Source organism: Microtus pennsylvanicus, chromosome 1 (genome assembly GCF_037038515.1).
Source record: "Microtus pennsylvanicus isolate mMicPen1 chromosome 1, mMicPen1.hap1, whole genome shotgun sequence".
In the NCBI taxonomy this organism is placed as follows: Eukaryota; Metazoa; Chordata; class Mammalia; order Rodentia; family Cricetidae; genus Microtus; species Microtus pennsylvanicus.
This window is the reverse complement of record NC_134579.1, coordinates 60,869,155-60,895,818: the sequence shown is the minus strand read 5'-3', so window position 1 is coordinate 60,895,818 and position 26,664 is coordinate 60,869,155. Positions and strand designations below refer to the sequence as shown.

Genomic DNA, 26,664 nt, shown 5'->3' with positions numbered 1-26,664 from the left:
TAAGTGTGTACATGTGTGTGTGTGTGTGATAAAGTGTGTCTATGTAATAGGCACATGAATGCAGGTGTCCAAGAAGGTCAAGATCCCCTGGAGCTGGAGTTACAGGGAGTTTAAGTTGCCTGACATAGGTTTAAACTCCAGTTCCCACCTCTCCAGTTCCTTCCAAATCTATCTATCTTTCTTTCTCTTTCTTTCTTTCTTTCTTTCTTTCTTTCTTTCTTTCTTTCTTTCATCATCTTGGTGGTTGGAGAACTTAGTTTGTATATGCGGTATTGATTTCTTGATTTTTCCCCCGAGATTTGCCTTGGGACTCATTAAGGAATGCTCCCTGAACTTGCAGGTGAACTTTGACAGAACGTGAATGCTTGTGTAAAGAGGTGAATGGGAGTGGTGGCTTCGTTCCTTCTAATGCTGCACTCTTGGGGCAACTCCTAGGTCGATCTGAAGCCTTATAGGTGTACAGCATAATGGAATGGGCTAGGCCCTCAGACTCGGGGGAGGTGGCTCAGGAAATACATGACTAACAGCACAGTGAGTGATGCCGGCCCAAGAAACCAACTAATGTCAACCAGACTTAACTTCCCTGGCTGCAATGGCTGTGCTCCTGAGTCACTGGGAGAGGGTGTGCCCAAAGCCCGGCATTTACCCCAGAAGCCAAGGAATCATAAAAATTGCTGAAGAAGAAATTCTCCTCCTACGAGCCTGAGCCTCTGCATTCAGACTTCCTGATGGATGTAGGTCAAGGTGAGGAGGGCACAGGTCAATAGCAAGGCCTCCTCTCACTGGTTGTATGACCTTATTTCTCTGAACCTACTTTTCTGGGAGAGGTGATTGGTTTTGATTTTTTAGTTTTATTGGTTTGTTATTGTTTGTTTGTTTGTTGAGACAGGGTCTCTCTGTGTAGCCCTGGATGTCCTGGAACTCAGTTTAGACCGGGCTGACTTTGAACTCACAGAGATCCACCTGCCTCTGCCACCTGAGTGAGGGACTAAAGGTGTGGGTTACCACTCCCGGCTGAGAGGTGGTTGTTAATGCTTATCGTCAACTTGGATAGAGAAGTGCCCCAGAGATTTATAAGCACAACTCTAGCCATGTCTGTGAGGGCATTTGCAGAGAGGATTAGTTAGGCTGGTGGTGATGGGGGTACCTGCTCTGAATGTGGGTGGCACCAGCCCATAGCCTGTTGAATGACAGACTGAAAAAAAGGACAAAAGGAGACAGCCCTCTAGTGTGGACATTCTCCATGTCTGTTTCCTGGCCACCATGAGTGACTGGCCTCCTCTCCCACACAATCCTGTCATCACCATCTTCAGCCTCATCTCTGGCCCAGAGTGTCAGGGCTGAAGGAACAATGACAGAGACCCGGGAGCTGTGTGGCTAAGCTCTTCCTCTGTTTACAACGGCTTTTCTTGGGAACTCGTCAGTGACAAAGCTATCACAGCTAGGTGACTGTGCCTCCCCTGATAGCCAAACAGAGCACAGCATGGAGGGAGGGCTGCCTTGCCTCAGCTAAGGTCCCTTCCTTGGCGGCAAGCTTCCATCAGTCCTTATAGGGAGCCAGGACAAATCTGGGCAGGAAGAACGTGCCTGGCTGCCAAGTCCATCAGATACCTTACAAAGCAAATGTTTTGTCAAAACGAGAGGAATGTGACACTCCACTTTCTTTTCCTTTCAAGAGTTCTTTTCATTAATTCTCTTATTAAAATACAAAAACAGGCTTCAGTGGAAACCTACTGGCAGCGCCGGGAGGTCGGCTGCCCGGCTGGTGTGCAGACGTTTCATCTGCGTGGCCAGGTTATTCTGAAGCCCTGAATCTGGGACGAGGATGCCAGAGTGTCTGAGGCAGGAGCAAACAGGCTAGTTCTTCGAGGCTTGGGCAGCTGGGACCTGGAATTGTGTTCTTTTGTGGGGTATGTGTGTGTGGGGAGATGTGCCAGTTCTGAACACTCACCCTGTTCCTGGAACCTGAGGTGGTCACCTCAGTTGCCATTCCCACCACCACTCAATAGCAGACAGCATTTCTTCCAGTTTGTTCTGCCATGGTCTCAGTACTTTGGGAGGCAGATGTGGTCCAGAGCCAACTCCCCTGACATCACCCCTCTGTGGTGTCCAGAGGGCTACATGTCAGTATCCACAGGCCTGCACACTAGGGACTGAGTCACCTGCAGGGAAACCCAGAGCTCAGGAAAGCTAACTGGCCCAGGGCCACATAGGTGCCAAGATCCAGAGTCCAGGTTTTCTGACTATGGTTTAGTCCCATTGCCTTTGTGCGGCTTCTGTTTCTGTCACAGATCAGCTCTGGGAAGCAGAGGAGCAGCATCCTCACACAAGGCGACTGGCAGTGGAAGACAGGCCTTCTCGGCCCCCAGGACCTGTGCTTTAGATTAAAGCCGGCCTGGAAATGGTGTCTTCTCAACTGTCACGGGAGGGGATGTGATGGGGGAAGAATGGTCAGGGAAGGCGAAAAACTGCCTCAGGGCATCTTCTGGTTTTCTTTTTTAAAATCAGTGTGTAAGTGTACACATGTCCACAGGCATGCATCTGTGTAGATGTGTGTGGATGCCAGAGGCCAATACTGCAAGTTCTTCTCAGTTATTCTCCACGGATGCAGCTAGACTGGTTGGCCAGCAAACCCAGGGTTGTCTTGTCTCTGTCTCTTCACCCCTAAGATGACCGTGCCCCACTTTTCCTATGATGCTGGTCCTCACGCGTGCACAGCGAGCACTATTGGCTGAGCCCTCCACCTACTCCTGGCTGCTCATTTTTTGAACTGAAAATTACAGCTTAGAAATTGTTTGATATGTAAGCATGTTTGCCTGCATGCGTGTATGTATGTGTCTGTGTGTGCCACATGCACGCCTGGTGCCCACAGAGGTCAGAAGAGGGATCAGATCCCTTGGAGCTGGAGTTGTGAGTCGTTGTGAGCCACCATGTGGGTGCTGGGAATCGAACCCAGGTCCTCTGGATCAACTGCTGAGCCATCTCTGCAGCCCCAGGTTAATCTTTTTGTAATTCAACTCCCTGTTTTAAAAAGGAAAAGAGCCAGGGAGATGGGAGATGGGGAGGCGGGGCAGTGGCTGTTGTTTAGTGGGCACGCAGCATGTTTGAGGTTATGGGAAAGTTCCAGAAATGAAGGATGGTGATGCTGCACAACATCGTAAAGGGATTCCCCATCACCGAGCTCCACACTGAACTCCATAGTAAGGATGCTCATCATGACACACCCATGCAAAGCGGTAAAGAGTCGGTGAGAGCAGAGGCTAGCTCCAACTTCCCAGGGCTCTCTTGAAAATGTTATTTTTACACTGATTAGAAATATCCTCCCCAATTAGCCTCCTGTTTTCAAGTGCCTTGGTTTGGCACCTTCAGAGCCCTTCTCCACAGTGCTTAGGGGACGTGTGAGCTCCCAAGGCCACCTAGCTGGCAGCTGGCAGCTGAAAGAGGCCAGAGTCTGTAGTGGCTCGGGTGGGGAGGGTCTTTCTGGAATCACAGCTTCTCACTCGGATAGACTGACCTCTGCTAAGAGGGCTATGGAGCTTTATTAAAGAAATTAAAATGCATGTAATCAATTGGGTTTGATGCAAGAACTGGGCTGAGGATTCTGATCCTTAGAGATAAAGGCCCGAGTCTGGAAATCGGTTCAGACTTTTCAGTCCCACTGATGGATTCAGGCAGGGGGGCAATGTGGGGCTGAGCAGCTGTGAAAACCCAGGGATGAGGTCCCCAGCTTTTCAGAGGTTTACGGATGGGACGTGGGACCTCCTGGCATAGGCTGTGAGTCCGAAGGGAACAGCCCTGGTCAGAGAGAGTGCAGATTTCTTGAGACAGGCCCTGACTGGGGGCAGGTGCTGGGCCTGGGTACTTGAGTCCTGGCTCTAGCCTGGAGTGTCACTTGTGGACACTGGGTGGTCATGGGACTGAAGAAGCTGGCAGGCAGCCATGTGGCTCTAAGCCTAGATACGGCCGTCATCAGTCTAAGTTGTGTGTGTGTGTGTGTGTTGTGAGAGAGAGAGAGAGAGAGAGAGAGAGAGAGAGAGAGAGAGAGAGAGAGAGAGAGCTGTTCCCAAGAGGTCCCAGCATTTCATTTTTATCCTCATTTGGATTTTTTTTGCATGTAACTTTCTGCACACTTCCCCTTCTCCCCAGGAGTTCAAGGAGAAACTAAACTGCAGGCATTCATTTTTAAAGTAGTTCCCCATGCGGTCTGGTGCCCGATGGACAGTCAGGTTGAGAGGGGGCTGCAGGGACCTTGTGCCAGTCTTGCTGTGACTGGTGGTATGGCCTGTAGTGCTGGTGTGTGTGTGACTACCACAAGCACTGGCTGACAGGGGAATGAAAAGCTATGAACAGTCTCTCTTAACATTAGGTGGCCAGGTGAATTCGAGGATTCGGTGTGCTTGACTCTCCTCTTAAACTGCTCTCAAGGTCAGCCTGTGTCTTCTTAAAGTTCTGTGAAAAGGCAAATACATGCTTGGATAGGATGCATCTGGTGAAAAGATCCCAGGAAACTGTCCTTAAAGGAACACACTCCCCAGTTGAGAGAAGTGAGAAGATGCTTTGGTGCCGTCATTCTCACGGAGGCAGAGGCATCTGTTCACAGTGTGCTCCGGGATGAAGTCAGCAGGGCGGGATGTCACATTTGGAGACCAGGCTTGGAGCAAGCACATGGGTGCACAGTGCCAGGTTCCGGGGTCCCAGGAACAGAGGCAGAGTATAGACTGGTGGGGCTGCTGTTCAGCTCACCGAGAATAGAATACACATCCAAAAGACAAGGTGAGGTTGGGCCTGCGGGACTTTGGAAAGAGGCCCCAAACTATCACCTTTGCTGCAAGAGGCTTTTTGGAGGAGGTGCAGCCATCTGGATTCAACCGGTCTTCAGCATGCACTAGCAGCCACGTTCTTCTGCCATCTTTGTTGCAATGATGTTCCATTTCCAGACCCCTTATGCTTAGCAGCTTGAGGTTCAAGATCCCGCTTGCTCTTTGTATCTTAAGTGGCTAAGCCAGCATCTGAGATGACAGCTACCATTCATTCAGAAAGCTCATGGATGCCTGGGAGGGTGAGCATGGATGGCCAAGGACTGTGGGACAACTGCTTTGGACTTGCTGGGGCCACCAGCATATTCATAGCCTCCAATCACACTCCCCCTTGAGGGGATGGGCTAGCTGAACTTTCTGCCTACGGGAAGCTTTGTACCCCAGTTATCGCCTTTAAAAACTTTGTGTTCACGTAGTGGCACGCTTTGGGGCTTTCTTCTGCCACCAAGAACATCCTGATGTCTTTGCTTGGGTGGCCAGTAGCACCTCCCAGGGGCCCATCTCACTCAGTCCACAAAGAGAACACCCATCTTAGAATATTAAGAACCTTAAAAATGGGTTCAACTTGCAAGCAGGGCTAAGGTGTGTGTGTGGGGGGGGGGTACGGAGCATCTGACTAGACCAATTAACTTTCTCACTGGATGACAACCAGCACATCCCTCTGTATCCACCTCTTCTTTTGCAGTGTGGGAATGTCATTCTGGAACACAGATACCTGGATCCTCCCTTCCCCTCCCCTGGCCTTCCTCTCCATTTAACTGACTCCTCCAGTAGACGCCAGCAACATCTAGGCGCGGTGATAAAAGTGCCACTTGTATCTAAACATTGGCCCGTGTGGGACCCACGCATGCAGCTGACTCTCCTATGAAATGAGAGCCAAGAGGGTCAGGAATCCCCTGGCTCCCCTGTTGCTCAGATACGTTTAAGCTGTGAATGCCATCACCACTTCCTCCCACACTGGAGTGCTTTACTGGCCCACACCTGCCAGACTTGGCTTCTGTGGCAGAACCCACACCCACAGGACACCGTTCTATTCTGGCAGAGCTCCCATTTCTACCACTAGCCTCTCAGCTCAGTTCAGTTCAGTCGGCTTCCTCCACAGCTGACACACCTGTTCTTAGGCCGCATGGTCTCTCTTGGGCTTTCTGTTGCTTTCACAATATGGAGGTGGCTTCTTAGGGATTATGTCAATAATAATAATAATCTATCTAAGTAGGTAAAAAGTTTTGGCTACACATCAAGGGTTTAGGGGAACCTACTGCTGTTGTTATGCTAAATGGACAAGTTGTCACAGTGTCTTCTAAATATTTATGTTTGTAGCCATGCTTGTAAGATCTGGAGGAGGCAGAGGACTTGATACGGCCGTTGCTGTGGTTATCTGCACAAGACTGGACCTGACAACATTATAGCAGGAAGGGGGGGGGGGTGACACATAAGGCCCTCCCCCTGAGGAGTTATTGTCATTGCTGGGGGTAGTGGGAATGGGGATGTCCTTTTTCTTCAGTGGTACAGTCACTGGTAGGCAGGGTGCCCATGCTCCAGTAAATAACACACCCATGCTCGTCCGAGGAACCCTAGCTTAACTCTGGGCACTTAAGAATAAAACAAAAACCATAAACATGGGAAGGTGAATTACTGGGAAGGCAGGGTTTGGAGTAATAGGGGGTAGATGTGATAAAAATACATTATATACATTTATGAAACTGTCAAAAACACACTTATAAATTATTTTGCATTAGAGGAATTCTGTAATTTTCAATCTATTGCTAGGAAGGGGACATAGATCCCATGTAAATGACATTCTAAAATGTCTTTTTGAGAAAGACATTTCAATCTACTCTGAAAGTCTAAATGGCAAGTCAAGCTAGCTCATGCTTGCTGATTCTCCAGGGTCTGTGCGTATGTAGAGACTTGGCAAAGGAGGTTCAAGATGGCAGGATGCTGTTCCAACTCCCATATACATGCAAACCTGGGGCATGGGAAAGGTCTTCCATATGCTCCTGCCTCCCTGCCGCTAGACCAAGTCTCTAGGAGAGAGGCTGCTATGTGGGGTTCTTCACTTAGAAACTGGGCCCTGGGTGTGGGCAAAGGAAGCATTAGTGTTAATCATTTCTTGCTTTTGTTCTTAACCAGGTGCACATAGTAAAGAGGAGCCAGGTCACTCAGAAAAACCTAGAGCACTGAAGAACTAGAGCCCAGAAGATCAAGATAAAGAGAAAAGGGGACAGGGGAAGAGGCAAGAAAATAGAGGAAGCTATAAGAAGAAAAACAAAACAAAACAAACCACCCAGTGGCTCTTACCCTTCAGCTGTGAACCAAATACCAACTAAGGCCGTTTTCTATGGAAAAACACATTCTATGTTTCAAATAATAAAGCTGGGTATTTTCTACATAAAGCCAAAGCTTCCCAAAGTGTTAAGGAAGCATTTGAGAGAAACACAAGGTTTTGTTTTTAAAAAGATACCAAAGTAGAGTTTCCTTCCCAAATTGAGGTGAATTTAGCTTTTCTTTTGTTTTGCTTTAGCTTGGACGGGACACCCTGAGACTCCCCTAACATTACAGAAGCACGAGCATCCTGGACTCTAGCAAGGCCACTGTCACCGAGCACACGGGCAAAGGCAATCATCGCAGGAAATAGGACAACATAGCTGCTTCTACCTCCATACTAGTATTAGGGTCAAGATCATCACACTCAGACTCCTCGGAACTGTTCGTCTCCTGGGTTGGCAGCATGGAGAAGGGGAAGAAAGAGAACACAGTTAGAACACAGTCGCCTGGCTGGAGAGAGGAGAACGTCAGAGAAGCGCGGACATGGGAAATGGGGCAGAGAAACAACCGGGGGCTTTTCAGGTGGAGTGTGGGTCGTCATGGCAGCGGCATGCTTTTGCGGGGACTGTGGACACCTGCGTATCACATCAGGAAGAGCAATGGGAGTGTCGAATGGAGCCTGAGTGCTGGAATGAAACTGGCCTCTCCCGCGAAGCCGGGCTTCCCACTTTCTTTTCCCCAAAAGGCTGGTAAAGAATAGGTTTTGTAGCTCTTTTGCTTGGGAAGGCAAAGCGCTTAGGACATAGTCAGTGTGTGATTTTCACTGTCCCCAGGCAAAGCATTTCAGAGGGGTCATCTTAAACAGGGAGAGCACATCCACGTTGCTCCCAGATGGGAGAAACCCCGGTCTGCCACACTCATGGTTGGTGAGTTCAAAGTAACAGATAATTTACAAACCAACTAGGACTTCACCAGTGTGCCTCCCTATTCTTTCCATGCACAGCGAGAATATGAGGACATTGTTCAGAGGTGATGCTGGGGAAAAGAAATGAAACTTTACTAAGGACACGACAGCCTTAAATGCCAAACCTCTGCCTTTGCAAGATCAGGGGTTTGGAGGGTGAGCCTGTAACCTGAACGTGTTCCCAATCCTAGGCTACTGGTAGCTTCGAGATGTTTAGTATGAGCCAAGCATCTTGCATCTCTAAGAAAAGAATGCAAGATGATTTTTGCGGTAAAACATCTTGCTTAATCACAAAAGGAAAGGAAACGAGAGGTACTTACTTGAATTGAAGGTGCCAGGAGAAATAAAAAATAAAGAACAAATTGATCTTGCATGCAAAATCCTGCTAAACTACTTCCCTTTTGGTCCCCACACCGGGCAGTAGATAAATAAGTAACCAGTCTCCACCCACCCAAACTGCCTGTGATAATGCCTCAGGGAAGGAATGGATGAGAGGGACCCAGGTCCACAATACCTACTCACTTTAACAGAGACTCTGTTGCCCAGAATATCCTTGGGTTTACGAGGCCCTGTGGCTTCATTTTTACCCGTGTTCTCCACTTCTGCCCGCTTTCTCATGCGTAGAGTATGCCATGAACATGACTTCCTGTTATACCAAAAAATGCACCAATCAAAATGGCAGGATGGGGCAGAGGGAGGTGGTGGGCGGGCTCACCACCACTGTCTATCAGATGAGATGCTCCGGTGAAGCCCCTGCCAGCTTCGGGCCCTGAACCTTCCGTGCCAGCTAATGTGGTGGCTGGGGCTGACATCACCTCCAGCTGGAGGTGAGGATAACTCTGAGCCTTCCTGAAAGGCATACCAGGTAAAGTGCAGCATTTGGAGAAAATGGGTACCGGGTCACCAAACTCGGAGATTTTTGATCATCCAATGAAGACTTCAAGGATCAGGGTGGTGTTTTGAAGGGCATAGTGGATAGGGAAGGGTGGAATCGGTATAGAATAGGAAAGATAAAGGAAATATATTTCATTCTGTAAAAACAAGCCATAATACCTCATATGTAAATAAGACCCAATAGAATGATTTTTGAGGTTCCCATGTTGTTATTTGTGTCTGGGGCGTGGTACGGTCAAGCACTGGGGAACCACCAGGGTTTCTGAGGAAGTTGCCGCCCACCTCTGGATACTTCAGGGCAAGGTTTCAACCTGTGTCCTCTATGTTATGACTTGTGACTCCAGGGCTCTGTCAGCCTCTAAAAGGTGTCAGAGTTTCCCTGCTGGAGCAAGGCCCAGTGTGTGCTCCCAGCGAGGTGACAGTAGCAATGCTCTTTCACATCGTCCCGATTTGGGGTCACAGCTACAGAGGGCAGGCTCAGAGCAGAGCCCTGGAATCCCACATCTGTCAGAGTCGAGGACAGCAAAGGCCACGACCTAAGTAAGCAGCATCAGGGTCCCGAGCAGCAGCTGCGTTTCATGCTTACAGGGTTTGCATGAAGTTAGTTCTTACACGGACTGGGTCCTGTGTTCCCCCCTCGGTGTTTCCTGGTTAAATATGGGACTCTGTAGACAGGGCTTGAGGGAGAAAACCTTCATGAAGGGAGAGGCGGGTGAGATTTAGAAGAAAAATAAACTATAACAGCAAGCCCCTCCTCCATGGTACTCCAGGGCCACCAGGAGCCTAAGGAACCCAATGTAGGTGTTCTACAAACATTTGCCGCCTAACATCCCGCCTCAGCAATTAACCTGAAGAGGAAAAATGCACCCGCAATTGTGTTCTCGCATGCTGTGGGAAGTGGGGTCCTCCTGAAGGCCAGAGCTCATCTCACAGCCTTGACCAGAAGCTCTCCAGGACTTCCCAGAGCCTCTGGCTCCAAATCCTCTACCCCAGTGAATCAGACGTGGACGAGACCTAGAGGACACCACTCTTAGAGTGCAGACTTTCGTCTCTTGTCTTTTATTCCCAAATCCACGCCCCTACCCCCAGGGTTATCAAGGACGTCCCCACTGAAAGGATTCCAGGGCAGGAGGTATACTATTTTTGTGTGCAGGTGGGGGTTATGCCTGCTTTTTGCCACCTCTGGGCTCCTCAGTGTGCTTGGTGAGAAATAAATGTTAAAAATAGTGTACCGAGGAGCGCAAGTGGCAGGAGGGGTTCAATTTCAAATTCTTCTTCCCAGAAGAACACGTCACCATGGTTTGGGGAGCTTCCATCTCTTGGCCACAAGCCCAGTGACTGATGTGAACATAGTCTGTGACATTATCCTGGGCACCATCACCAGTTCTGATCCCTGTAGTCATGCAGGCCCAGGGAAGGGGGAGTGAGTGGTCTTCGCTGAGAAACACCAATACCACGTTCAGTCAGCTGCTCACCTCCAGTGCCACCAACCCTCGTGAAACCCTGGCTGGCAAGAAACCCAGTGGCTAGTGGGTGCACCTATCTATTCTCTTTGCCCCTTCAACCTGTGACCAAGACATCCAAGGTGAGGAGGAAGGTAGACTCAGTGTCTTGGTAACGAGAGCACTGCCCTTTAAGAGGTACCTCTGTGAGATTCTGCCACGTCAGGGCTCTGTGGCCTTTCCCTCCAAGGTCTCCAAAATGCTCATCTCTACACTACACTAAAAACGGGCTGGGCTGATTTTACCGAGGGGCCACTTCTGGTTTCTGTGGTCACCCGGAGAGGCCAGGTGACATCAGTAGCTTTGGTTTCCTGACAGAGAAGGGCCAAAGCAGAGTGGTTCTGCTGGTGCCGGGGCTCTGTCACCTCATGGAAGTTCCTTGGATCCTCCCACGGGTGAGTGTGAAGCAGGGGAAGCTGTGGGAAAAGCTAACACCGCCTACACTAGTCACCCAAGGACATCAGCACCTCAAGGTCACCCTGTTGCTGGGAGCCCTCCGATCGCACCAACTTTGTATCGTTCCCCTTCTCTGAAGTCAGAGAAAATCCAGAGGGGGGTGTTTAGAGGAAAGGGCAGGGTCCAAGGTTTAGCAACAAAGGCACTTTTTATATAGGGAAAAACTGCCAATACAGTCAACCAACCCATAAAACAAAGAAAAGAAAGGAAAAAAAATCATTTTCACACTCAAAAGTCTGAGAATAATGAGATGGGGGAAAAAGGGTCAACTAGTCTTTAACCTCATTAAAACATGCTCATGGTGAAAATTTATTTTACATATTTAAAATAGTACATTTAAAATTATTAGTTACATTACAGGTACAATGATGAACATTGTGGCTCCTCATCATATTGCACAACCTGACTTTATCCATATGGGTTTCTTTAAATAGTGCAAAATGCTTTATACAGGAATGTGTCCAGAAGGGTTTTTGCAATCAAAAAGGAATATCTTACAAATTACCATGAACATATATTAAAGTGACAGGGGAGGAGAGAAATAAAAATAAAAAAGTTACAATCTGTACAGAGGAATTGCCATGGACAACCAAAAAAAAAAAATCCCCTTTTTTTTGGGAGAAGCAGCAGGCTCTGGCCTGTCCAGGCCTGGCATTTGTGCTAAGGTCGTTTTTGGGTATCAATCAAAAAATATATATATATATCAGTAACTTCATACAATATAAATAGAAGTCCAGTCCAGTGAGTCCCGTGGTGGGTCAAATGTAGCAACGGAAGGCATGTCTTTTGTCACCTAGGGTTTCAGTAGGGTTCTTTTCTTAACGAGTGGGGGGAAAAAGAAGGGGAAAAATGAACAGAAAATTATAAACAAAAGGGAAAGAAAATTCACCATCACCACCATCACCACCACCACCGTGACCCCAGAGCAATCCAGACACCCCAGCTAGCAGCAGGTCTGTTCCATTCCTCTTACCCTGACCCCACTGACGTCATCACGACAAGCAGCAGTGGTTCCCTACTGTGTTGGCATTTTGGGTTCTTTCAGTTTTGATTTTTTTTTTTAATGCACATGCTTCTCTCCCAGGAAGCCACGGAGGCACTTACTTGATGTTCCCGTCACTATTTTCTGCCACTGCTGTGGCTTTGGTGAGGGGTGCCAGGATGCTGCCTGGGACCCAGCCTTCTGCTGCCGGGGAATGGTCGCTGGCAGGCTGGTAGACCAGGCACATGTTCTGCTGATTGACGGCGAGGACCTGGACCACCTCACCTTGGCTCACACAGATTTCGTTCTCTTTCAGGGCATAGTAATCTTTGATTACCGCCATGGATGAGGTCCCGTTGCAGCCTCCTAGGTCGTTTTGCTAGGAGACAGGGGCAGAAGGAAACAAACACAAGGATGGTTCACACGGGCTTGCTCTGCACCCTTTGGCACGGCTAGAGGCCAGATGGCCCGCTGGCAGGATACAGAGCAAGCAGAACGCTCCTGAGTGAGGCCGTTTTCATCAGCATGCTCTGAAAGCCCTTTCGATAGCAATACAGTATTATAACCCAAGCGAACGGCTTCGGATGATGCCCGGAGAAAGCTAGACGCACATTCAACCTGGAAGCTCCTTCCTAGCATGCAGCCTTCCTGATGGCAACCTCTTGCTGATGGCAGGAAGAACCTGTTATCAGCACAGGGACGAGTAGGCACTTGGGCAGAGTGAGGTCAGGGCAAAGGTCAGGTCAGGGGTCACAATCCCCCTCTATAGAAAGAACATAGACCCTGGAATGCTACATTTTCCCCCTCTTTTTTGAGACCTCACTTGACACATAACCAGGACCTTGGACTCGTAATCCTTGCACCTCAGCCTCCCCAAGTGCTGGAATCACAGGCATGCATCACCGTGCCCAGCTCTCTTTATCCTTTGAAGAAGCATGGCTTGCCTGTGCTCCTCATCCTGGCCCTCTCTGACACAGGAGTAAGAATGGAGCTACGTCCAATGCAAAGGTAAGGCCCTGGGCTACCCTGTGAAATGGGAATCCTGACATCTCCCCGCCACTGTACGAATTAACACAGGAGGTGCTGCCCATGTGATCTCTTCATGCGAATCTATGCCCGGGCGGCTGTGTCTAGACAGACCTGTAACTCCCCAGGAGGCCAGGCTGCCTCCTAGGGCATGGTGAGAGCCAGAAAATCTTCCATAAGGCTGACAAAATGCCAAAGTGACTTCAACTGATTCACACGGGCAGGGTTTTTCTAGGGCAGAAAATTATTTCAGGTGATATGATGAAATAGGTGGGGGCGTGACTGCGTTACAGGACTGAACTTACACATCAACAAAGCATTTGAATAAAATCGGTATCAAGTAGTGATTTGGGAAAAGAACGGTGTCTATGAAATCGGACCATGTGGGTAAGAAATGCAGGGGTTCCGATTCCTAAGACCTAAGGTGTTCTGGAGAATACTCATGTCTGATGGGCAAATTCTCTAAGGTTGAAAAGTAAGTGAAGTCTCGGAGCTTGGAGCAGACACCAAGTCAACCGACTTCTAGCTCAGCATTTCCCCTCTTCTTTCCTATTCCACTGCAGTTCAGGATGAAGCCAGCTGCACAGACTAGGCCTCTGGTAGAAGGCCACTCAGTGGTGTTTGAAGTATGGACTATGGAGCCTAGCTTCCGCGGGTGCTTATCAATGACCAGCTTCCTCTTGCCACATCAGCCAATGGAGGGTGAGCTTCCTTCTGTAGGTGCGGGTGCGCGTGGCTGTTAGATGGGGCTGTCTCTTTCTAATATGGAAGCAGGAGCTGTGGTTCCTAATGTCACAAGAATCCTCCACATTTAGATGCTATCTGCCCTTTAACGCACCGTGCCTCAGCCAGGGGAAACTGGTTTCAGTTAATTACATGGGAAGAAAGAGAAATAAACGAGGTTCAATTAGACTTAATGGATTGCTCCTGCTAAGATAATCGACAGGAAAACAGGCCGTGTCCTTGAACGACCCCTGAGGTCTTCGAGATGGTGAGGGGATGAGTAACAAGCTGTCGCTTACCTTGCTAGCTTCAAACTTGTCCCCAGGCTGGTGGTAGTCGAAGCCCGGACTGCCATTGGAGGTAGATAGCTTCAGGGGTGGCAGAGGCGGGTTGTAGCTGGAGCCCTTGGGGGGCTTCTCGGAGCCCACAGGGACAGACGAGTAGGGTCTGGGGCTGGCTTGTGGGACCCTCGGAGGCTGGGAGCGGACCAGAGCTGTGCCCCTTTCCTTCCGCTGATACTCAATGGGTGACTGTAGTGCTGGGGGGAAGAAGAATGAGTTACTCTACTTTCAGGAAGCCCACAGGGAGGCAGAGGCCTTATGCTAGTGTGTGCGCATGCGCACATTTAAAGCGCTTCAGAAGGGGACTGGCTGCTGCTCTGACATTTAAATCTGCCGGAAGGAAGAAGTATGTGTAAATGTTGGCAAGAGGCAGTGCTCAGAATACATGAGTGTAGGGTCTCTGTGAAAATGGAGGGGACAAGGCAGGTAAGGGAAATGGGGTGCACGGTATCTAGGAAGGCTCAACGAAGCAAGATGCCCTCTGAAGAGGATGAACAGTGGCTGTATTAAGTAAAACTTAAAAGCTTTACATTCAGGTCCCATCGCTGAGGTGCACCTGAGGAACACGCACCTGGTAGCAGTTAGCAAACAGATTTAAATGGAGTAGGCCGAAGGCTTCCCACATCATTCAGGAGCCACTTGGAGGCCAAAGGCAAAGAGAAGCTAAGCAAACGTGGAAGGAGGAGAGAGCCTAGCTGGACCAAGCAAATGGCACTGGGGGCAACTCAGAGGATGGAGAACCACTGGCTTGGAGGGAAGGGTCAGTTCTGCTTCGCTTTACTGAGTTTAAGATTCAAGGCTCCAGGTCTAAGCAATAAAGAGGAACAGTCAGGAAAGGCCACCGTGGGCAACCACTGTATGAAGGGCTTTCAGGGCAGGCACAATTAGGGCATTTTTATTGGTGTTTACTGCAACGACTGTTTAAGTGGACTACCAGCTGCGGCCCTGTACACAGCGACGGGTGCAGCCTGCATTTAAAGACTGGACAGGGTCACATACCCCTTTCTCATCAGGTCTCGGGAGGGAAGATTGGCTGAGACGCCTGCACACATGTCTGTAAGCAGAAGCCTGGTTCTGTTCTGTTTTTACATCACCTTTCTTGAATGTAGAGAAATCTATAGTGGGCCTACCAGAGCACAGCCCCTAAGGCTCCTGGGAGAATTTTGTGGGCATTAACTACTTAGGTAACGATTACCTCGTTCAGCGACGTCCCCATCATTCACTATATTTAGGAGAAAGGTCTACTGGGACCACGTAAAATCTGAATGATTGACTGGGCCGAGAGCAACGTGGTTCCACGTTTATGTACATCACAGAACATTCCAGTACTTTCTTGCTAAGTAAGCGCTCTACAGAGTTGAGAAGTCTACCCATGGCACGGAATTGGGGAGCCACCTGGTTATGAGCAGTAACTACTCTCAAGCACTGGGAAATGCTGTTTTATTCAATAAACTTTGAAGGCTAGGCCTGCATTCTTTCACTAGCCTTAATTGGAATAACTACGCCTTGAGATCAGAAAGTATCTCTCTCACCTGAGAACTGATTCTGTCTCAGCCTTCTGATTGGCACAATTACAGACATGTACCACCATGCGAAGCTCAAAACGTGGGCATTACTAACAGTGGGCTTTTGTCTTTTGGATTCAGGTTCTTACTGCCTGGCTATCCCTCTCCCATGCTCCCCCTCCCTTCTCTGCTAGGGAGGAATCTCTGCTCTGACGCGGGGAACCACATGGAAGAACCTGCTCTGGAGTTGCCTGCTAACACATACTGTTTTTGCTTAGACAGCTTTCTTAATGGCTCCAAGTCTGTCTTTCCTCATCTGAAAAAAGGCAGGGTGATAATCCAGCCATGTCGTGCTGGTGTGGGGATGAAGGGTGAAGAAACAGACAGAACACTTAGTTTAACTCCCGATGCGGAGAAGGTGTGAATACATGGGAATCACTATTGTTAATTTACCTCTGGTTTTAGCTTATTAGTTTTTATTTTACTTTAGGTCTGAAGTGATTAGCTTAAAACCCTCATCCCCACTTCCATACTAGAAATCCATCATAGAATGCAATTTAGATGACTTACTCTATATATGCACATCTTTTACATTAAATCACCCTAACAACACGCTGTGTTCATCCAAAGTTGCATATTCGGAAATTATAAGCTATATAGATTTCAGTTTTAGTCCAGGTTGTTTAATTGTCAATATTTGAGAATAAAAAAGAAGCTTGGGGGCTGGAGAGATGGCTCAGTGGTTAAGAGCATTGCCTGCTCTTCCAAAGGTCCTGAGTTCAATTCCCAGCAACCACATGGTGGCTCACAACCATCTGTAATGAGGTCTGGTGCCCTCTTCTGGCCTGTAGGCAAACACACAGACAGAATATTGTATACATAATAAATATATATTAAAAAAAAAGCAGCTTGGGAGCTCTTAGTGCTCCACACCTTTTCCATTGGGAACATGGCCCCTAAACACTGTCTGTGAGCTAGAGACAGCACTGAATGTCCACGTCTGTCTTTAAAAGTCATGGGATCTTGAGCCGGGCAATGATGGTGCACACCTTTAATTCCAGCACTGGGGAGCAGAGGCAGGCGGATCTTTGAGGCTAGCCTGGTCTACATAGTGAGTTCCAGGACAGCCAGAGCTACACAGAGAAACCACGTCTTGAAAAACAGAAGTCAAAGGATCTTGTTGATAGCTTTCTCTTGTTTAATACTCAGGCTGGAACTCAAGATCCCACAAGTGCATGCTAAGCAGGTATAGTGTGGGAAGTCCTTCTGTATACGTGTTGCTTCTATGGTTAATGAATAAAGTTGCTTTGGCCTACGACAGGGCAAAATAGAGTAAGGTGGGAATTCCAAGCAGACTGAGAAGGAAAGAAGGCAGAATCAGGGAGACACCATGTAGCCGCCACAGGAGACAGATGCTAAATGGAACCTTGCCAGTAGGCTACAACCACATGGTGATGAATAGAGATATAAGAGCTAGCTAGAAATATGCATTAGCTAATAGACCATGCAGTAGATGTAGTGTGGGTAGGCCTGTCTTGAGGTAGGTGTAGTATAGGTAGCCATGCTGCCCTAGGGTAGGTGTGGTGTAGGTAGCCAATCTGTCCTGAGGTAGGCATCCACCTGTACACCCCAGCTTGGCCAGAACAAATCTAACTCCAAAGTCTCTTTTTCATAAAACAAGCTGAGTGAGGCACCGAGAAGCAACGTGTCTCACCCAAGGTCCTCAGCTAGGATGGCGCCTCTTACCTCTTCCCCCAGCAGCCATTTCCACACTATACCCATAGACAGTAAATGCTATGTTCACATCACCTAGAAGAGTCTAGAAACTGCAGCAGCAAGGAGACAGACCAAGGGAAGGCCTGTGAGGATATGTGTGTTTGTCCAAGTGCACATGGCCATGTGTACATCCCAACAGAGGTAAGTAGTACACACCAAGGTGGTCCAGTGTTATGTTCACATACATGTTTCAGTATGTATGGGAACAAAAAGGTCACATACCACAATCCTTGGTACTCACTAGTAAGAAGAGATGGGGCACCTGGGACACTTGTGGGCATGCACAGACATGTATGTACGGAGACATGCAGCTGTGTGTACAGAGCTCAGCTAAGAAGAGGCGATACACCTGAAAGCGATGTCCCGTGTGTCTATGTATGCATGCATGCATGTTTGTATATATACAGGTGCATGCTCATGAGACTGCCGTCAGCGTCAGGCCCAGCTCAGCAGAGCAGCACTGCCTCCCGGTCGTCCATCTCCACTCATACAAAGCTGCAGGTGCACAGCTGCAGCAGGGGCAAAAGTGAGACACAAACACCGCGTGTGCACGTGTGTTTCTCTGTGTGTGCACGTGTGTTTGTGTGTGTGTTTTAAGACGGGGTTTTTCTGTGTAGCCCTGGTTGTCCTGAAACTCTTTCTATAGACCAGGCTGGTCTCGAACTCACAGAGATCTACCTGCCACTGCTTCTCGAGTGCAGAGATTAAGGGTGTGAACCGTCACCTCTTACGGATGCCTGTAGGGTCCACATTATCTGAGTAACCACCAGTTTATTACTAGTGGGAAGCTGGGTACTACTGAGTTAGGCTTAGCAATCGTCTTCTTTGAAAGGGGCAAGGCCAGCTAGATGGGTAACTTAGCCAGGCTCTCACCTTCTGGGAAAAGAGGAAGGATTTGAACTGTTTTACCAAACTCCTAGGTATCAGTAGATAATCCTGGAGAGCCTATGAAAGGAGCAGCCACCCACTACAAGGAGAGAGAACAAGAATTACAGAACTTAGGTCCCTAGGATACAGGATGTGCCTGCTTGTTTTATAATTTCCCCTGAATTATTACCAGTTGTCCATGGGGACCACAAAGGCATACATACAAAATTTCCTATCGACAAATACCCCTTCAATTAAATACCCCTTTCTCCTACCTGTTTGTTCCATTTACGCCTCAAGTTAAGGGGCTTCTGAAGTTGTCTCTGGAGCTATATGAGATTGGAGACCATCTCCTAAGTCTCCTAAGTCTCCATGAACTTAGACCCAAAGATGCTCAGGGGTTAAGCCCCCTGAAATGGCCTTGCTAGAAGCAGGCCTATCACGTACCATTTAGGAAGTCCCTTTGTGTTTCTAGGACTTGATTGATGTCCTGCACCCAGGCCTGCTGGATGTCCGAGTTGGCAGCCTGCAGGATGACCCTCTCTGAAGTCTCCCTGTTCATGAGTGCAAACTTGCAGGGGTCATTGTCGACATTCTCCTCCAGGACCAAGTAATTCATCTGAAATGAAACCAGTTTATCCTTTTCATACTCAAGGAGCTAAACTAAATCAGAGACCCACTATTGTCCTTAAAAGCGGCTCTCTCTAAACTCCCACTTTGTTTTCACATGCATTTTATGTTTACATGGGCGCTCTGCCTGCATGTATATCTCTGCACCATGTTCGTGCTGGGTGACTATGAAGATCAGAGGAGGGTATCAGAACCCGTGGATCTGGAGCCACCACGTGGCTGCAGGGCACTGGACCCACCCCCTCTGGAAGAGCAGTCAGTGCTCTTAAGCGCCAAGACATTTCTCCAGCCAAGAGGACTTAAGGTTTTACTCTCAGGAAAGGTCTCCAAATCTTACTGTAGATCTAAGAGTAAAGTGTCTAGCTTCTTTCTGTCTTTGGGTGAATGGCATGACCAGGCATACTTCAAGATCATGCCGAAGACTAGACCTGGGCCTGTCATTGCTTCTCATGGTGATCACCAGGTAGCTTCAGCCCCCTGATGCTCTTTTGCTCTTTGCCCCTCTGCACCCCACTGCCCCTCTTTACCTTGATGCTCCTTTTGAACATGTAGCCTGGGGTGAGGGACCCCTTTCGGAGCAGTTCACTGAAGATGACGATCTGCTCAAAGAGAAACACACGCCTCTCCTTGGTCCGGGACTGCATGCCAGCATCCAGCTCAATCACATAGAATGTGTCTTGTTGCAGAAGCTTGCCCTGAGCGGTTAGGGTGCCCTGATAGAGACAGGGGTGCAGGGAAGGCCGTGAAAATCAGGGAGATGGGTTCAGCTCTCGCAGGCTACATGTTTCCTATCTCTGGGGAATGTGGAGATAGACCTGACACGAAAGCCTTGGGATCCTAGCCAGACACTGAATTGGGATCCAATTACTCATCTGGGATACGCTATGGAAATTTCCCTGTTCATGTAAGATTCCAAAAAGGAAAGGGCTCGGGTGATGGAGTCAACAAGAAATAATGCCCCAAATGCCAAAGGAACGAATGATCATGGCCTTATCTGTCCTTCCTTTTTGAGACAGGATCTCACTGCGTAGCTTTGGCTAGCCTGAAACTTGCTAGGTAGACTAGGCTAGCCTTGAGCTCTCAGAGACCTACCTACCTGTTTCCTGAGTGATAGGATTAAAGATAGGTACCACCTGGCCTGGTGCTTTTTTGTTCTTTTGTTTTTAAATTAGAGAAGATTGGTGATGTTTGGAGCTGGCCTTAGCCTATCCTCCCTCCCTGCTTTGAGAATCTTTCTGCCTGGTTTCTTTGTGGCATGGGCTTGGGGGTATGCTCATTGTTATGAACCTAGGACCAATTTGTAACCAAAGAGAGTACTAGAAACAGGATCTCAAAGAACCTGATGACTTGGGTCCCTTTCACCTCCTTCTATTCTTTAAGGTAAGGGTATTCGGAAGTTTTTGTTAAATAGATCAGCTCCAGTTTTTACAAGGCCAGAGATATTTCTCCGTATCTTGTGATCCTTCTTAAAAGGACTCCAGCTATCAAACCACACACCACCCAGCTGGGGTGGGAAAGCCTGTCTGCTTTCCTGGCTTGTAATCAGCGTCCCAGAGACATTTTCCAAGGGAATGTGTCCATCCAGCAGGTCTCACAGAACCTATCGGAAAGCGCCACCATTTTATCATTTATTTCTTTAATTGCTCTGCAATAAGAAGACTCTGACATCTGGGACAGGGGTCAGAGGGTCTATGAAATGTACTCTGTCTTAGGGACGACTTTTGCCCTTTAGTGCAAATCTCAGTCATGCCCTGCACGTGGTGCCATATATTCCAAGCATTCCCTGGCACAGGGGTCATTTTTCCCTTTGTGTTGCTGAGAAACACTGACTGCCAAGGTCAGCAGGAGAACAGGCTTATCTCCACCCGGTCCAAAGTTAATATTCAGCCAGTGCCCAGGTAGCCAGGAAAGCTCAACACTCTCCATTAACATTACCCAAGAACGCAATCTGGGGCTCAGGTAGTCAGCACTAAAGGGAAAAACTACAAGGTCTGAGAGGGAGACAGTGAGAATGAGGGGCCCAAAGAGGGAGGAGCAGCATGCTCACTGTCCTTCCCAAGCAGCTGTGGGAAGGCAGAGCAGATTCCCTGAGACTTAAAGAAGAAAATACAGGACAATGGTGCTTGATTTAAAAGAGAAAACTTCACATTCTCGTGTGTGGCTTTACAGTACACACAGACTCTCTCTCTCTCTCTCTCTCTCTCTCTCTCTCTCTCTCTCTCTCTCTCTCTCAGGTGGGTCAGACAGCACAAACAGATGGCCTCCTTCCACTCCATGGGCACTTCCCGAAGGGACTCAGAGAAAGCTAGTCAGAAAACACTAGGGCATCTATCTAGGTTGAAAAGTAAAAGGTAGCAGAGAACTTGATTTGCTTACAATAGCCCCAGACTTGGTGAAAGAAAAGGAGAAAATCTCTCCAGGCTGATAACAAGAAACCATCAATAAAGTCAAGAGCACATGTGAGCTCAGTAGCTCACTGATGTTAGCGTCTGACTGAGGTCTACCTTAGAGAGCTGGGAGCCCATGCAAACCTGCTGCCTGGTTCCTATCAGGCCGGGTCATGAAGGATGGACTAGAAGGGAGACAGTCCAAGGGAGACTAGAGGACAACCCCAAAACCAGGCTGTAGCTTCTCCCACTTTCAGGGACACCACAGCTGGCCTTCCTGCTGCACTTTATCTGGGCTAACCTGTGCTAATTTAGCAGGGCTGGTCTGGGTAGAACCTCTTTCCTAATTATCTCAACTTCCAGGAATCCCTTTGATCTAAAAAAGAATAATTCAACCTTAGACTCTGGGATTGCTGGGAAATAGGATTTTGAAAGGGGAGATTTGGACAAACACATAATATCACATCCAGAGGGAAGGTGACGAGATTCAGGAAAATGCCACTGGATCCAGAAGATGCTACCAACAAACTAAGGAGTGAGACTGGGAGGAAACCCTTCCTCACGGTGCCCAGGCCTCAGACTGGTGAGGAGACCTCGGTCATTTAAGCCACCTGATGTATAGTGTGTTCTGCTATGGTAGCTCTTCCAGACCAGTGTGTCATTTGGACATCTGCTTCCCTTAAGACTTGTTCCCTTGTCATGGAACAGAAAGGTGTGATATCTTAAACATTCGCTGATCTAAAAATCCAACCACGATACAGACTTCTAGAAAAGGCCTGCCCCTGAAGAAGAGTTCATTTCCCCACTTGGGTTCCTAGCTTATCACACATCCTGCAGATCCTTGCCTTTCTTAATCAGGAGGAAGGAGGGAGGAGACTGTGGCTCAAGCAGTCCCAAGGAACTCTGTCCCTTCCCAGTCCCCTTAGAATTCTGACCCCCCAGTTTGGTCAAAAGCGTATTCCTGCCTTATCACTGAACTTCTGCAATAGCTCCATCTTCCAGATCTGTGAACTGGAGGGGCTGTGGCGGGGTGCATGACGGCTTCAAAGGGAAGGACCTCTGTGGCCTGGCTCTTGTCTACGGGGGGCTTAGCAGCACTTTGAAGGGCTCACCTCAAAGCCCTGCAGGCGTCCCAGGTTCATCATGTCATTGCACCGTTTGGGAACAAGGCACATTAACTCCACCGCTTTCTGTGGGAAAGAACACATCACTCAGGATGGGGAACAGGATTTGGTAGGAAACTCGCAAATTCAGGGCTGGGAGGAGGAACTTATCTCCCCTAGGCCCTTTGTTTTCAGAGAGGGTGCGGTCCCTTGCTGCTCACTCTCAGGACTGTGTGGGGTTTAAATAGGACAGGCTGGTACTGGCACAAGGGCTCCACGTCAGTAGTGGCAACACAAGGGGGACATGTCACCTGGCCCATCCTTTTTCTACCTCTCGCTTTTTTTAAACTTTTCTGTGTTGCTTTCAGAATGTCCAAGCAACAGCTTAGTCTGGTTGTTAAAACACAGGCGGTTCTGACCTAAAATAACCTGCCAGGAATGGCTGCAACCTCTTTGGCTTTAAATAATCTCTATGGCGGCACAAAGGAACCACTTAGGAGGTAATCCTTAGTGTGTGCTGGGGGGATGGAAATGGAATAATTTGTGTTAGGGTCAAAAGGCACTTGGAGTCAGGGACAAAGTTGCATAATGAATCTCTGCAATTTTACCCAATGTCAAATGTCACCCTCTCTCCCTATATCCAGCAAGAGCCCCAAACATTAGTGGGCTCGGCTCTGGGCTGTTCCTGGACAGGATTCTGAAATTCTCAGAAACACTCAGTGTTCAGTAGCACTTGCCATGCCTCATGTTGCTGAGTAAGAGGGGAGTGGCTTGAACCCTGGACCTTCTGATCATCTTTTCCCTTTGGGGACGAGACACTGGACAGTCCCTAAGAACAGCGAGCATTATAAGCAGAAACCTACCTCGATATCTGAACACTCCAAACCAGCCTTCTCGCTGTATCGCAGGAAGTCCTGGCAAGGAAGGGCGTGGGAGGGTGAATCAGAGAGTAACATAGCCAGAGAACCATAAAAGAAAACTCATCGTAAAAATGCAACAGACTTCCCTCCCTGGTGGAGGTGGCGATGCTTTGTAGTGGCTGAGAAATGAAATGCCGTGAGTCATGTTTGACACCGAGAAAGGCTTCAGGATACGACAGCTAAGGCTGGGAGAAGGGACAGAGGGCAGGAGAGTGGCACCGAGACAAGACAGACAGGAGAAAGTCGAGTCTTTTCCCTTCTGCTTGACCTGTTTCCAGAAGAAAACACATCAAGCTAAGTCGTTTAGTATAAAATCAGATCTTAGGGACTATGGAAGGTCTCCAGGGCCACTCCTTCCCTTCTATTTCATTCTTCATTCTTTTCTTTTTCTTTCTTTCTTTCTTTCTTTCTTTCTTTCTTTCTTTCTTTCTTTCTTTTATTTATTTATTTTTTTGAGACAGGGTTTCTCTGTGTCGCTTTGGAGCCTGTCCTGGAACTCCCTCTGTAGACCAGGCTGGTCTCAGACTCACAGAGATCAGCCTGCCTCTGCCTCCTGAGTGCTGGGATCAAAGGCGTGCGCCTCCGACGCCCGGCTCTATGTCATTCTTATACTCTTGTTATTTTTGAGGGTTTTGCTGCTGCTTGTTTGCGATAGGGTCTCCCTCCACGGCCCAGGCTGGCTACATGCTCATGACCTTCTTGCTTTCATGTCCTGAATGCTAGGAGGACAGACGAGCGGCACCATGCCTGGCTTATACTTTAGTTCTCAAAGCACTGAGTGAATGGCTATAATAAAGGGAGACAGGGGGCTCAGGTGGAGATACTGTATGTATAGAGCTGGGGCCCTAGGCTCAGTTCCCCAAGTGAAAGAAGAAAGAGAAAGGGAGAGATGTGTGGGGAAGACAATAAATTAGAGAAAGAAAAACAAGTAGCAAGCAACCTTAAGGGCAGAAACGAGGGCCATGCAAGATTCAGGCGCAAGGCTGACATAGCAACCGGCCGTTTTCCAGGCTGAAGGGCAGCGGTACTCCCAATCGCTATACCCACTGCTCCAGTCTGAGGAGACACTTCTCCAGTCTGGGCACAGGTGCTCAGCTTCTTACCTTGAGTAGCAACTGGTACTTGGTTATTCTCTGAATGGGCTTGATAAGGAAGTCACTAAGGGTCAGCCTTTGATTGATTTCTTGTTTCACCTCCTGAAATACAAAGGTTCAAAGGGGTGACTCAAGCTCTCCAGAAAAACCTGAGAATCTTCCAGCTACAACTGCCTACCCCACCATTCATGAGCTAGGTGTCACACAGCCCCAAGGCCTTGCTTGGCTCCTGAGTTTTCACAGTGAGCACTGTCGCACCATGGTCCTCTCCCAGGGGCAGGTGGGGAAGATGGTGGCCGCAATCTGCTCAGGGGTCACATGAGAAGGACAAGAGTGTTCAGAGATAGTCTGTGATGGAATCTTTCTGTACACCAAGGCTTGGCGACAGTGTGTCCATAGAGGCACCCAGCGCTTCTTCAAGCCAAGGTGCCTATGCAGATGGCGCTGAGAAGCTAATGGCTCTGTGGGGGTAGGTTTCCTGTCCTGAAGGCCAGCGGCAGGGGCGCCTGTGGGTGGAGGCTCTGGGGTGTGTCTCAATGTGGCTGCCGTGGTGGATCTGAGTGGCTCACCCATGAGAAGTTGCTCACCTCAAAGTAGGCATCGTATTCAGCCACGATGTACTCGGAGCGCGGCTTGTTCTGGCAGTACCACACATAGATGTGCAGCTTCCGCTCCTGGGACGGCAGGAAATGTGACAATCAGGCACCTGCTTTCTGCTCACCCCTGCCCCCTCCTCGAGTCAAGAGCAGTTAAGAACAAGGAATGGTCACATGCAGGAAAGAACGGGGCAGTGGAATGACCAAGTGTGTTAAAAAAACAAAACCAGAGTGCTGAGAGAGAGAAAACCAGGAAGAACCGAAGAGAGCAGAGTTTTAGAATGAGTGGGTTGGCACCTGGGGAGACGGGAGACAGCCAGGCTCACACTCACGTGTTTAATGAAGAGCTGGGCCAGTCTGTCTTGCTCTTGGATACATTTTTCCAGTTCAGCCAGGAAAAAACTAAAAGGCAAGAGGAGAAGGAAGTTGTACTTCTTGGGCAGACACCAGAATGAAACAAGTGACTCCAGAATGAAACAAGTGACTCCAGAATGAAACAAGAGGCTCCCATCAAACACCCTGCTCTTCCGATGCGGGCGGGGGGCAGATGCTCCATTCCCGGTGGCACGGAACTTACTCTTTATGCCAGTCATAAATCTGGTGGATGTTTCCAAACACCATCTTGTCCTTTCCTCGCATGTCCTCAGGGACCCCCTTCTCTTCTATTCTCTTCATGAAGCCCTGCACAACAGAGGTGACGTCAGCAGAAGACTTTACAGACAGCGTCCTGGGCCAAGCCCCATCCCTCAGCATCCGTGTCAGCCCACACGCCCGCCATGTGGGGATCCGAAGACAGCACTAGGGTGGCTTCTCCCACTCAACCAGGCCCCAGCTCCCTCTACACACACTAAAATATTTCCTTCTTCCCTTTCTTTCTTCTTTCCTTCCTTCCCTCCTTCCTTCCTTTTTTAGACAGGGTTTCTCTGGACAGCTCTGGCTGTCCTGAAACTTTCTCTGTGGATCAAGCTATCCTTGAACTCAGAGATCCACCTGCCTCTGCCTCCTGAGTGCTGGGATTAAAGGTTTGTGCCTCCTCTCCCCCAAACATTAAAATACTTCAAGAAGAAAACAAAAATCCACATCCATGTTTTGTCTGAATTCTACTATTTTTATTTTCATTTCTGCAAAGCTCCCTAAAGTCCAATATGTACAGTCAATAGGTTAAGACACCTGGGCCCAGGTAGGGTCCAATTTGCTCCTGACCAGGCGAGCACAGATTGTATACACATTGTATACACACACACACACACACACACACACATACACACACACACGCCCCTGCTGCCATCTGCTTACCTCCACCACAATGCCCAGGTCCTTGACGTAATCCTTCTCGGTCTGCACCAGCTCATTGAGGACAAACCTGAGCAAGAGGTAAAGACAGCAAGGTTCCTATTCACTATCAAGCAAGGAATTTCCACTGTTAAGATCACAGGAACGTGATTTCAGAAAGCTTAACACAATACCACAGTCAAGACCCTCACATAACACACGAGAAAGATGTCTTCAGCACACACGGAGTTTCATTGATGAGATGAGGGTGCAGGGCTTGGGAGGGCCGTCCTCAGGGGGGCACAACAGTCAGGTGAGGGGGGAGTGTGCCCATTACTTTCCTCCCTCCCCCCAAGACAGGGTCTCATATTTCCCAGGCTGCCCTCAATTTCCCTAGACAGCCAAAGATGATCATGAAGTTCTGATCCTCCTGCCTCTGCCTCCTGAGTGCCAAGATTAGAGATGTAGGTTGCACAGCCAGTTCTAAGCAGTGCTGGGTATTGAACCAGGGACTTCGTACATACAAGGCAAGCACTCTATG

General features: G+C 48.7%; 1 protein-coding gene across 25 annotated transcripts in view; it reads right to left on the bottom strand.

The window, feature by feature from the left end:
* Kalrn (kalirin RhoGEF kinase) overlaps window positions 1–26,664 on the bottom strand; it is a 605,871-nt gene that overhangs the window by 28,820 nt on the left and 550,387 nt on the right. For 13 of the 25 annotated variants that reach the window (XM_075965457.1, XM_075965466.1, XM_075965494.1 and 10 more), the window contains 13 exons: window positions 26,148–26,214; window positions 25,429–25,532; window positions 25,184–25,253; window positions 24,843–24,929; window positions 24,265–24,357; window positions 23,105–23,155; window positions 22,251–22,328; window positions 19,279–19,464; window positions 18,569–18,740; window positions 13,932–14,170; window positions 12,006–12,262; window positions 8,572–8,695; window positions 7,476–7,535 (listed from right to left, as the gene is read on the bottom strand). In XM_075965457.1, the coding sequence (XP_075821572.1) occupies window positions 7,476–7,535; window positions 8,572–8,695; window positions 12,006–12,262; window positions 13,932–14,170; window positions 18,569–18,740; window positions 19,279–19,464; window positions 22,251–22,328; window positions 23,105–23,155; window positions 24,265–24,357; window positions 24,843–24,929; window positions 25,184–25,253; window positions 25,429–25,532; window positions 26,148–26,214 (1,588 nt within the window). Of the gene's footprint in view, window positions 1–3,724; window positions 3,773–7,475; window positions 7,536–8,571; window positions 8,696–11,190; window positions 11,719–12,001; window positions 12,263–13,931; window positions 14,171–18,568; window positions 18,741–19,278; window positions 19,465–22,250; window positions 22,329–23,104; window positions 23,156–24,264; window positions 24,358–24,842; window positions 24,930–25,183; window positions 25,254–25,428; window positions 25,533–26,147; window positions 26,215–26,664 lie in introns of those variants that run through there. The other 12 variants (XM_075965586.1, XM_075965596.1, XM_075965711.1 and 9 more) reach the window with 5 other exon arrangements.